General features: G+C 40.9%; 1 protein-coding gene across 1 annotated transcript in view; it reads left to right on the top strand.

The window, feature by feature from the left end:
• The window catches only part of peli1b (pellino E3 ubiquitin protein ligase 1b), a 43,063-nt gene extending 36,392 nt beyond the window's left edge, over nucleotides 1-6,671 (top strand). The window contains exons 5-7 of the mRNA XM_053332887.1: nucleotides 810-1,007; nucleotides 1,482-1,670; nucleotides 6,057-6,671. Coding sequence (XP_053188862.1) covers nucleotides 810-1,007; nucleotides 1,482-1,670; nucleotides 6,057-6,635 — 966 coding nt within the window. The 3' untranslated portion in view covers nucleotides 6,636-6,671. The remainder of the gene's footprint in view (nucleotides 1-809; nucleotides 1,008-1,481; nucleotides 1,671-6,056) is intronic.
• The last annotated feature ends 6,034 nt before the right edge of the window (nucleotides 6,672-12,705 follow it).

Below are 12,705 nucleotides of genomic sequence, written 5' to 3'. Positions count from 1 at the left end.
TCAGATTTTGGTTTAAAGTATAAAAAGAAAATCTGCTTTTCATTTGTCTTATTTTCACATCACATGATCTCATCAGCATGGAGATGGAGTTTGCCCAGTTTGTCTTTGAATCGAAGACGTTCAAATTTCCATTTTCTGAACATTTTAATGACTTCTCGTCTATTCTGGCTTTAAATCTCAGGTTAGAGTTCATTCTCTAGCTCGGAAACAAAATTTAGTTAACTGTTGTGGAGCTTTCGATTATGCCACATAACTCTTGAAATGAGATGTGTGTGAAGGTTTTCTCTTTCGCTCAGCGTTTCACATCATCATCATTTATATTATTCATCTCAAGACAGACAAGGACAAAATGTGTCTTTCTAGAGCTGACTAGTGTCTTTTAAAGTCACCTCGTTCTTTGCCTGATTATAGCATTAATGCTCCGGGAGGCAGTGATTATGGCAGAGTGGTGATTCAGATAGCTGTCAGGGGCAGCAAAGTGCCCATCATCATAGCACAGAATGTCCCTAACGTTATTATAGGTTTTAGAGAAGCTAGTTAGACATGCGAACCGGCTAAAAACTTGTCTCCAAGGTCATCGACATACATGCAGTTTAAAAATGAGAAAGCTGTTTTCTATATGCAGTAGCCTGACATCATTTACCAGTTTAATTCATATATATTTCAACATTTTAAAGGATGTACATGCTGTTTCATACTCACAAAAGCTGGTTTTGTTTCTATTTTATCCGTTTTATAGTCTCATACATAGCTGGAATCTCGTGTGAAACTTGTCAGAACCCATCTTCATCTCTCTCTCCCCTCACCAGATCGGGCGATCGACGGAGAGCCCCATTGACTTTGTAGTGACGGACACGGTGGCGGGCAGCCAGAGTAACGCAGACACCCAGTCAGTCCAAAGCACCATTTCCCGATTCGCCTGCCGCATCATGTGCCAGCGCACGCCGCCTTACACCGCACGGATCTACGCCGCAGGCTTCGACTCCTCCAAGAACATCTTCCTCGGGGTGAGCTGCGTGAACGTCTGCTGCTCCACAAATGTGTAGGCGAGAGTGAGAGAGAAAGATGAAAGAGGAAATGAAAGGTTCACAAGGAAATAAGAGGGAAGATGAGAAAGGAAAGCAGAGACGTACTGGTTTTGTTCTGATATCTCTATTTCTATCTTTAACCAAGGCAACACTGAACTTGCCCAAAAAGATAAATATCTTGCTTTTTTTTTCTCAAGTGGCAGCGTCTCATTTAGATGTTTTGGCACCAGTGTGCTCAATAGCATGCTGCTAAACATGTCAAGAATTTTCCATTACTCCCTTTCCTTCCTATATTGTGGTCTGCTCCCTGTTGAGCTGTCAGTGGTTGAGTGCTGACGGAGTTGGCCCGCTTCCAGTGTAAATAACAATATACGAATAACATATAAAATGCATTTGAATTGTTCCTGTACTGATCACACCTCCCCATGTTTTTTTTTTTTTTTTTTTTCTCAGGAGAAAGCTGCAAAGTGGAAGACGTCGGACGGACAAATGGACGGGTTGACCACCAACGGCGTGCTGGTGATGCACCCTCGACACGGCTTTACCCAGGACTCCAAGCCGGGAGTCTGGAGGGAAATCTCGGTCTGCGGTAACGTCTTCACCCTGCGAGAAACCCGCTCGGCACAGCAGCGAGGAAAGATGGTGAGAGAAGATAAAAAAAAAAAAGAATATTCAAAAACACAAATTCAACCAGTGAAGAGCTTTGTGTTTCACGCTCAGCATGTGTTCCCTGAGCATTTATTTCAAGCCTGTGCCAGTGGCTCGAGATTAACCTTAATAATAGAGAGGAGCTGCTTTGGAAAAGAGCAGCACTTATGTGTTTTCTAAATGTGAGAATTCGACCTTTTTTAAAGAAGACAAACAATGTTGAATATCTTTTATTTAAGCCCTCTAATGACAACAAAGAGGCAGAGTGTTTTAGCACTGAGGCGGCTGACACTCCGCAACTATTAAAACCATTAAAATGAACAAAGAGGTCGCACAGAAGTTGGTTTTAGTTGCTGCTCTCATTTTAAAAGTTCAATATGGAGCAAACTTGGATGTAAGTATAAGAGTTGGACACGAGTTCATTTTCCTGCGTGACCAGATTTTTGAAATTATACACATCTGTTTTTTTTCTCCTCGTCCGTCCACTTCCTGTCTCTCACACTCACGCACCGACACAGTTACTCAGGCAGGAAGGGGTCAGCCACAGCTTAACACCACCAGGAGGTTATCACGATGCCGTCTCCAGGGCAACAGGCCGGGCTGTCAAAGCTGTGTGTAACAGGACCTTGTAAGGGGATCCTCCAGCTGACGTTAGAGTCTCTCAGCCAATCGTAGCGCTCCTGCTCGTCTTGCCAGCGTGGCCACCGGTAGCATGTGTCTGATTGGATTTAAGTTGTTGTCAGTATATTGGATAAGATATTTGTTTTAAATGGATTTCAATCAACATCCTCTCTTCTCCATCCTTTCCCTTCCCTTCCACACCAACGCATAGTGAATGAGTCTGCAGTTTAAACATGAACCTGTCTCTTTATCTGGACTCCCACCTGTTTTCTAGTCCGTCCAGTGCAGCACAAATGAGCCGCTCCTTTATCTCTGCCTGCCCTTTTACATCCACAGAGTTAACTGTGTGTGCTTTATGCGCCACCACAGAAACTGCTCATTATTTCACAGTTGATTGACAATTTAGATAGTCGTGCTGTGGGAAAGCATCTATTTTCATTATGTACGGTGATGGAACATGATGGGGTGTAATTGCTGTGCTGATTGAACACAGAAGTGAGTCTTTTCTCATTTCGGGTGACGGTTATGCTATAACAGAGACAATATCTGAGATTTTTCGACACATTGGAAGGAGATACTATTATGCAGATGTAGAGACAAACCCAAATCAATTTGTTGCTCACTGACAACATTTTTTCTGTTTGATTGATTTGCAGATAATTCACATTTAGAGTGTAATAAACCTGCTGCAATGATTCATCGATTAGTTGCCAACTATTTTGATAACTGATTCATTGTTTTGAGAAATTTAAAAAAAGAAAGAAATCTCATCATGTCTCTACTATGACAGTAAACTGAATATCTTTGTGTTGTAGATTCAATTAGATATTTAAAGGTGTCATCTTGTGCTTTGGAAAACAGTGGTTAACATTTTTCACAATTTTCTTACATTTTATAGACCAAAATAATCAAATCAAATAATCAATAATGAAAATAATCGTTTGTTGCCAACATATAATCTGCAGTAATTTTAGACAACTATTAACTATTTTAAAAATCATTAAAGTCAGTTTTAAAGCAAAAATACCAAATATTTGATGGTTCCAGCATCTCAAATGTGACAATTTCCTTTTCATATATTACAATAAATTAAGTATTTAACATTTTACGCACTTAGTCGGACAAAACAAACAAATCGATGACATCACTGTGAATACCATGTTTTTCTGGGTTTCTTTTTTTTTTACATTTCACTAACAATCAATCAAATACTAAAGAATATAATAATAATTGACAGATGATTAATTATTAGTTGCAGCTCCCTCCCTTCGATGCCTCACAGTGGGATGACTGCCCTGCTGTAGCCAAGGTTAACAACTGAAGGACGTTCTGATTGAATGGGAGGAGAAAGTCCGCTCAGCAAGTTTGCCAGAAAGCGGCCTGGGCTGACCATAACTTGTGTACGTGTGTGTGTGTGTATGTGTGTGTGTGTGTGTGTGTGTGTATGTGTGTGTGTGTGTGTGTGTGTGTGTGTGTGTGTGTGTGTGTGTGTGTGTGTGTGTGTGTGTGTGTGTGTGTGTGTGTGTGTGTGTGTGTGTGTGTGTGTGTGTGTGTGTGTGTGTGTGTCAATGTCAATACAGTAAGCACCCAAGCTATTATGTTGAATTGTTTTTTTATTGTTTCATTTTCAGTCAAATTTCCATCTTTAGAAACACATGCCACCTAAAAGTGATGAAATGAAACGATGTGTTTATTTAATACAAAGCTGTAAACATCTGTAATAAATTATTGCGAGGTGAAAAGGACTCAGGAGTGAGTTTTTGAAAAGACTCAGCCCTGCCAGAGGGTCAGCAGGTTGTCCTTCTGCAGTCTGTCACAAGGTTGAAGCCAGCGTAATTAGGAGTATCTTACAATGCAGTTTGCAAACACACACACACAGACACACACACACACACACACACACACACACACAAAAACACACACACACACACTGCAGGACTGTTGTGAGTGTAACAAATGAGCAGAGTACAGTGTCTGAGCCCCTGCTGTGTTTAATAAAAGCGTTTGTGCTGATAAATGATTTGCTTCAGTGTAATTAAATTATAAGTGTGTGTCTGGTGAGAGTTTGTCTGTGTTCACATGGATGGAATCGACTCACTCTGATCGTAACACTTGAATGAGGCTATTTATTGATCGGGCAAACAGTTATTTTTTACATTTTTTTATATGGCAGTAAGTAAATGATTAGAGGAGCAGCCTTGTGAGCAGAAGGTTGCCAGTTTGAGTTAAAACAATAACAGACACTGAAGTCGTTCCAGTTGCTCGTTGGATTAACAGCAGACAGACTGTGGTTTTACTGGGCAGATGTGTGTGTGTGTTTGTGTGTGTTTGATTGCGTCGCTGACATAAAAAGGCACACATGTGTTCAGCTCAGCAAATCTTCCCGGGATGAAATGAATGAAGGTTAAAAAGTGTCACCGGGAGGGACACGTCAGCTTGTGGTAGTGGAATGCTGCTGCCACAGAAACGTGTTTGCCCCGAGACACTCTGTGACCTCGACGTCAGCATCATGAGTGATCTCATCAGAAATCCATGGGAGCTCCCCCTCCCTCATTTATGTGTGACTTTTTAAAAATTCTTTCTCATATCTTCTAGGTTTTTTCTCCTCTCTTCCCCCTCATTTTTATCTAAATGTGGAAATTCCCATTCTATCTGATCTGTGCACCACCCAAACTCAGCGCCTTCGTTACTAAATGTCCCAGCGGCTCTTTCTTCTGTCCCCTGTCGTCATTCTTTCGATTCTCCCATGTCATCTTGCCACCAGCTGTTTGTCCCCTGAGTCCTCTCGAAGACATGCAGCAGGTCTGAGGCACAGATGGAAATACTCGTGTTATACTGCCACCTGGTGGTCATATATGAGTACTCCAAACAGCAGCAGGCAGCAATCATCCAACAAAAACCATTCAGTCACTAATCTGTTGATCCTGTTTGGGGTCATGTAAGGGTTGGAGCCTATCCCAGCATGCTTTGGGTGAGATATGAGATGGGACACACTGGATGGGCCGCAAATCCATCCAAGAGGTTGGAGACAGAATAATACAAGAGATTAAATAACTGAGGAATAATCACTTCTCACTCAGATACAGTTTATGTGTATGTAGCAATTAATTGTATAAATTAGAATTTATTTCATTTTATATATTTTATAGATGTTTTGTTGTGATGGTTTGAGGCTGCTTTAATTGTTCATTGGTAAAATCAAGACATTTGAAGTTGTCACCTTGGACTTTCTGACCTTCTGATGGACATTTTTCATTATATTGTGGACTGGATTGTGGACTGGATTAATAATAATAATAATAATAATCTTTATTGCATCCTTATTATTGTCATTATATGAGACTGTGTTCAGTATTTTGAATGAAGTGAGGCTGGAAAAAACAAATAAAATGAAAAGTTACAGTGTGTATTATAGTTCTTTGTTGCCAAGCTGGCTTTGTGCAATGACTGTGTTGGTCAGTCAGTTCTGAAATGACATGAATTTGTGGTCTCTGTTTGGTTTTTCTTAATCTTACTGACTGTGGTGATCAGCTGGGAACTATGAGCTTCACATTTTAAGGCTTTTTTGCATGTTTTCCTCAGTATGTATTGTAATGACTTTAATGTGATCCTGACTTTTTCATTGCTCACCATCATAAATTAATATGATATTTATTAAGCACTGAATATGACTTGCTGTATTTTGTGTTTTTATGCTGAAGTTGTCTGCAGCAGCTTCCTCTCTTTAACCTCTCTGTCTGTCTGTGTTTCTCTCTTTAGGTGGACTCTGAAAGCCAGGAGCTGGTCGACGGCTCTCTCATCGACCTCTGCGGTGCGACCCTGCTGTGGCGCACAGCTGAAGGCCTGTCACGCACGCCTACCCTCAAGCACCTGGAGGCGCTGCGACAGGAGATCAACGCGGCTCGGCCTCAGTGTCCCGTGGGTTTCAACACGCTGGCCTTCCCCTCCATGCGTCGCAAGGACACGCCGGACGAGAAGCAGCCCTGGGTCTACCTCCAGTGTGGCCACGTGCACGGCTACCACAACTGGGGCAACCACCGCGAGGAGAGGGAGGGCCGCGAGGGCCGCCACAGGGAGTGCCCCATGTGCCGAGCTAAAGGGCCCTACGTGCCGCTGTGGCTGGGCTGCGAGGCGGGTTTTTACGTGGACGCCGCCCCACCCACTCACGCCTTTAGCCCCTGTGGCCATGTTTGCTCAGATAAGACGGCGGCCTTCTGGAGTCAGATCCCGCTGCCCCACGGCACACACACCTTCCACGCCGCCTGCCCTTTCTGCGCCCAACAGCTGAGTGGCGAGCAGGGCTTCGTCAGACTCATCTTCCAGGGACCCCTCGACTAGCCGGGGGGCAGCTTCCCAGCATCCTTTGGGAGAGGCAGAGCGCGGAGTTGTTTTTTTTTTTTTTTGGCTGGACGCTGACCTTGATCTGCTCCCCAGATTTGGTTTCTTTCCTCTGCAGTTGGAATATGAACTTTTTTCTGGACTTTTTGTCTCTTTCTCATTTTTAAGTGACCTTTGTATTGCTTTTTCATGAATGACGACAAAGATTTCTATATTTTCATGTGAAACCAGAGACACAAAAACCAAACAAAGAACACTGCTGGGTAAAAAAATTTTGTGTTTGTTTCTCAAAAGAACTTTCAACAACAGTATTTATCTAAATTACTAACATACCGTACTGCAAATATACGGTTTTTATTCATGTTTATTGTTGCAATATACATCTGTGTACATCTCTTAGAGCTAATTTAAACAAAGATGTTTATTTATGGCCCAGGAACCATTGCTTCATCCTTTATCTGTCAGATATGCCGAACTTCAATACTATTAAGCATTTTACGTTTAAAACACAGTATATTGTTGATCAGATATAAAGTTCTAGGTGTGTCCTGAGGGTTTCGTTCTGTGTCTTTCCCCATATTCACCTCTCAGATCTGTTTGTCGTATTTATACACCCCCCCCCCCAACCCTCCTCCTCCTTCTGGCGTGCTTTCACTTCGTATAACGTGTGTGTTAACCCTTCAGTTGCACTTCTCTCTCTCATTAGGCATCGCCATGGCCTTTTTTTCACATTCAAAGCAATAGATTTGGAATGGAAACCTCCTAAAGCATTATGGGAAACTGAGTATTCAAAGGTGCCTGCGTAAAGAACCTGAATGACAGTTCCCTCCCTTTAAAGTCCGAGTGAAATCTTTTACTGTGGGTGAGTGAATCTGATCACAGGTTAGCCATGAAACCGCAGCTATGTAGCTTAAGTCACACATCATGTAGAGACACACACATATACACACACACACACACACACACATAAACAGACCTGGTCAAATGCTTTTTATTTTAGTGGAAGTAGAGGACGATTTGGACGCTGTCAGCATAGAAACTACCGACCTAAGAATGGGAAGTAAAACAGTAGCTGAGCAGCTTGGACAGTGTCTGTGATATTTTGGGCTCAGATGCACAATCACAGTCAGACTAACGGTTAATATGTCACCAGATACAGTATTCTAATCAGTATTAATCTTTGCATTAAGCTAAAAGCTCCACTTTTCTTTGAACGTTTGAAACTGCCACAGACATTTGAAATGAGTTCTGCCTGTATCGTGGTCATCTGTGAGTAACTGTGCATCCTGCTGTGGGCTGAGAGTGACACAGCACAGATCCACTTTACCATGTCAGGCAGGATTTGATTAGCCATAATTGCATTGATGCAAACAAGGAATTGAGACAGTTGAAGTCATTTTAGTTTGCTTTAATTCTTATAAAGCAGGAACCCCCCCCCCCCAACCATCTGATAAATATCAAGAAAGAAAAAGACAACTGTAGCTGTTTGACTCAGGTTTGATACACACAAACACATTGCATGGCTTCATTTCTTCAATCCAAGCTGCAAAATCCTCTTTATGGATGTGTGTGTGTGTGTGTGTGTGTGTGTGTGTGTGTGTGTTTGTGTGTGTGTGTGAATTTATCAGGGCTTTATGTTAATCCGTGCTTTCTAAACCGTGAAAAAGTATCAGGGCTGCCTGTTCTTCTGTTAAAAACTCTGACAATACAATAATTCATATATTTATATTATATGATAACTAATAACACACTTGCTGAATGAATTATTGTCTCTGTATCAAAATCACAATTTGAACAAGTGCAGTTCAATCAACAGTGTGAAATGTTTAGTCGGTTGATTTCATCAGATCAGTTAGAAATGATGCTCGGGACAAGCCTATCATATTTAAAACTACGTACCAGACAACATATAAAGGCCTGTAGTTTAATTAACATTCATTTTATGAGGTGGCTGAATAACTAAAATAAGCCATTCTCTGCTGTTTAGATGAATAAAGTCTCTGCATTCACTTACTTGTCCTCTTAAACTAGCCTGTCTGAGAGTAATTGGCCAGATTAGCCCACCCTATGCAAAATTATTGACAGTTTTTATATCAAAATAGTTATAATAAAGAGGGAATGAATATATTTAGGGACATTTTATGCCTTGAAAGTGAAATGAAGGTTCCCAATTTAATGTAATCCAGAGACGCTGCAGTTCAGTTCTTCGCCTCAACCCACAAGAGATTACCTGCTGATGATTTTAATTATAACTTACATGATTATATAACATTTCACCACCTGTCACCCATGCTCAGCTGTAATTTTAATTAACACCAGAGGACCTAAATAACAAGTAACTGCATCACTTTATTCAGTTTGATACAGAGCCACACAAAGCAGATCAGTAGAGAAGGCAGTCCTGATGGTTTATCTGATATTTCGCGTGTTAAAGCACAAATGAAAGGTTCCCGCAGCGTTACACACACAACACATCCTGCGACGTCACTGTGGTTTGTCCACTTTACTTCCACTCACGCAGCCACGGGCGGCGTAAGAGCGAGACACACACTCGTACTGTAGAAACTCTCCAACAGTGAATCAGCTTTACTGATCAGAGTCACTTCCAAAACAACACGTCCTTTTAATGTATACACACACAAAGCTTCAGTTCTGCATGTGAGGTCTGAATTCAAAATCTGTATCAGGTATCAGTAGCATGTGTGTGTGTGTGAGAGTGTGTGTGAGAGAGCGAGAGAGAGAGAGAGAGAGAGAGATTGTAATTTATGTGTCCATGATGATTGTATGTGTACAGTTTTCAGTTTGTGTGTTCACTCAGTAGTTCTCCATCGGTATCCCCCCCCCCCCCCCTGTGCTCGGACTGCAACACACTAACTCACCTCAGGGAGAAAAAAAAAAGATTACCTGTGTCACATCCACACACACACACACGCATACACACACAGACACACGCAGCGCTAAAGGTCTTCTGAGGATACCTCATCAGTAAAAAAAAAAAAACTCCACCCTGGATTTTGTGTCTTGCCTCTCCTTCACCGTGTCTGTCTCCTTTGTGGATTAAAGTGTGTGAGTAAGGGCTCCACTCTGTCTCTGTTATCTCCACCTAGTTTTCTTTTGAACACAAACACATATCCATCAGTCCGTCCCACATCTTTCTCACCACTCGCTCCTCTTCTTCTTCTCCTCCTCCTCCTCTCCGGAGTCTCCTTGTGCTTGTAAAGGCGAAAGCAACGAATGTTTCCAGCAAACACTTTTTTGTAATAACTTTAAACAATAAAGTGTAAAAGTGACACATTTCACTGTGTGCTGTTTGTGGGTGGGTGGGTGGGTGGGTGTGTCTGTACATGTTTTACTCATGTAGTGGGGACACATGTACGCTTTGACACATTGTGGAAACCAAGTCCCCATAATAATATATATAATAAATCTGTCACTTTTAAGACAAAGATTTAAAGAACAGTCATGAGCTCAAATTAACAATGAAAGATTTTTTTTCCTCAGGCTTTTTTGTGAACACCCCCGCACTTAGAAAAAAAGAACAAATCTCTACACTGATATCTTGCATGACTCTAACTTAGAGTTATGGTACTTACTAAAGTTATTCTCTCCAGGCTAGATCCTTGCTTGTGTTGAATTGACTCTCTTGAGTGTCTGCCAAATTATATTGTAAATTGTAATCATTCCTCCTGTTCATACTGACCATTAGAAGATCTCTTCATAATGTGTTTACAGTGGAAGTGATGGAGGACAAAATCCACAGTCCTGTTTTTAAGTTTATCTGAAGCTAATATGGAGCTTCAGCCGTCCAAATGAGTCCAATCAAGTAGATATCTTTCAACATTACAGTCTTTTTAGTGCCAAATTCCCTCTTTTTGTTACTATACTTCCACCACAGCTCAACAGGGGAACACAAAGAGGGAATATGATGCTAAAAAGACTATAAATGTGGCAGATATCCACTTGGTATGACTAATGCTGGAGCTTCATATCAACTTTAAAGCACATTTTAATAGCCAGTATGAACAGGAGGAATGACTACAGCCTCTTTTAGTGATCATATAGATACCAGACTGCTGTTTTCCTATAAGGAGGATGTACCATGCACATTTCTAGATCTGGAAATGTGGACCTTGAATATCTTTGTATGATTTGCAGGCGGACTTTCTATAGAATTACTACATAAGCTCCATTTATATTCTCACATGTATCACTAATACATATCTTTGCATGTTTTGGTTCATGAAAACTCATCCCAGTGGAAATGAAGCGACCATGAAAACACAACAGACGACACACACACGCTCAGTATTTCATATTGCACTTTATTCAGCTCTGAGGCAGAACTGGGCTGGGCTGAGACCTCATCACTGTCACAGATCAACACTTATTGCTTTCAGGCTTCCGGTCCACATAAAGCAAACCCATCTCAAGTATTCTCACACTGAAACTTTGCGTACATGTTTTAAAATGTTGACTCTGTGTGTGTGTGTGTGTGTGTGTGTGTGTGTGTGTGTGTGTGTATGTGTGTGAAACCAACACTGCAGAAAATATTGCACCTCCTGTTTTGCTTTAGGTGAGGAGTGTAATGCTGAATTGCGGGATGGACAGAGGCTACAGGAGAGACTTGACATCGCAAATGGAGGCACAGAGTTTCACACAGACCGGATAAAAACAGTCAAATAATGCACGACTTTGTGATATTTTCCAACATCATACAGGGACTGTACAAAAAAAAAAAAAGGTCATTTTAAAGCGATAGAATTTCTGATATTACACACAATTTCATGGAGTTGTGATCTTGCCTGGAAATGGATTGTTAGTCTTTAAAATGGGAACATCGTGGAAAGGCTCAAGGACACCGAACACACAGACACACATTGTTTAGACATTACATGGGGGAGGGAGGGGGTAACCTATGGGGGGGTAACATGTTTGTTTTCTCCTCTATGGCACAAACTCCTGGGAGCTTTTCAGTAGAGACCAGATTATTCTGGACACTGACTGGAGGAGTGAATAAATCCAGTGGAAGTATGTTCAGTGGAAGTCACAGTTGTCATTTTGCTTTGGAAAAAAAAAAAAAGGTTAGCAGTTTATTTCTTGCCACCAACTTCACTTCAGGCTTTATTTTCTTTTCAAACGTGCTTCCAGAAATTGAGATGCTCTAGTCAATATCTTTAAATAAGCAACAGCTGAAATGAGCACTTGTATGTGGAAGGTAGTTTCACAGTCTCTCACCACACTGCAGACGAAGTGAGCAACCAGCTGGTGAACACAGTGGAGCATTTTTAGCAACAATTATTTTTCTCAGGACTTGAAAAGAGGAGTAAATATCACAGTTATAATCATCAGCATGGCAAATACAAGCCTCCATATTAATGCTAATGTCTGCTGGGTGTATTAATATCAACTTTATAATGTGATAATCAGTCTGTGTTTACAGCTTGTGAGCAAACATTTATAGATGTAGGATTAAATTGTAATTGAAGGATTCCTTATATAACGTTTCCAAAGCCTTATACAACAATTGTGTTATGATTGTTTTCACAGTAGCAACTATGTCTCATTCAGAATTGGTCATAATGGTTAAAATGGTTAAAATGTCTGAAGTAAAAAAATGGATTTAGGAGTACCTTTAACACTTATTCATCATATTTTTGACTTAAATTTGATCTTATTATCATTATTCAACTGCTCTGTGAGTGTAAATAGCATCTATAATAGGCTGATAAATTACAATATTCATTTCAGTGATGTATTTCAAGTAACAGCTGCATTTTGGAAGCATGTTAAGTACCAACGTGAAGTCTCTGTGCTCGAGATAAACGACTAAAAGCTCTTCCACAGCTTCACAAACTATGACTTTACCTCTATGTAAGTACACAGTGTGATTGCATTAGCAGTGCTGTAAATGCAACAACGAGGATAAACACTGTTCTTAGTATCGCTACATAAACATAGCACAAAAAAGTAAGGAAATGTGTGTTTGGTAGATTATTTCTTTGTTGTAACGATGCTTCTTGGCAATAAATCTTATACCTTATATTTGCTCCTTACAAATGTGGCCCCATTT

The sequence above is a fragment of the Scomber japonicus genome, chromosome 14, assembly GCF_027409825.1.
Source record: "Scomber japonicus isolate fScoJap1 chromosome 14, fScoJap1.pri, whole genome shotgun sequence".
Classification (NCBI taxonomy): Eukaryota; Metazoa; Chordata; class Actinopteri; order Scombriformes; family Scombridae; genus Scomber; species Scomber japonicus.
Note: the sequence above shows the minus strand (reverse complement) of the source record. Positions and strands in the feature narration are given on the sequence as shown.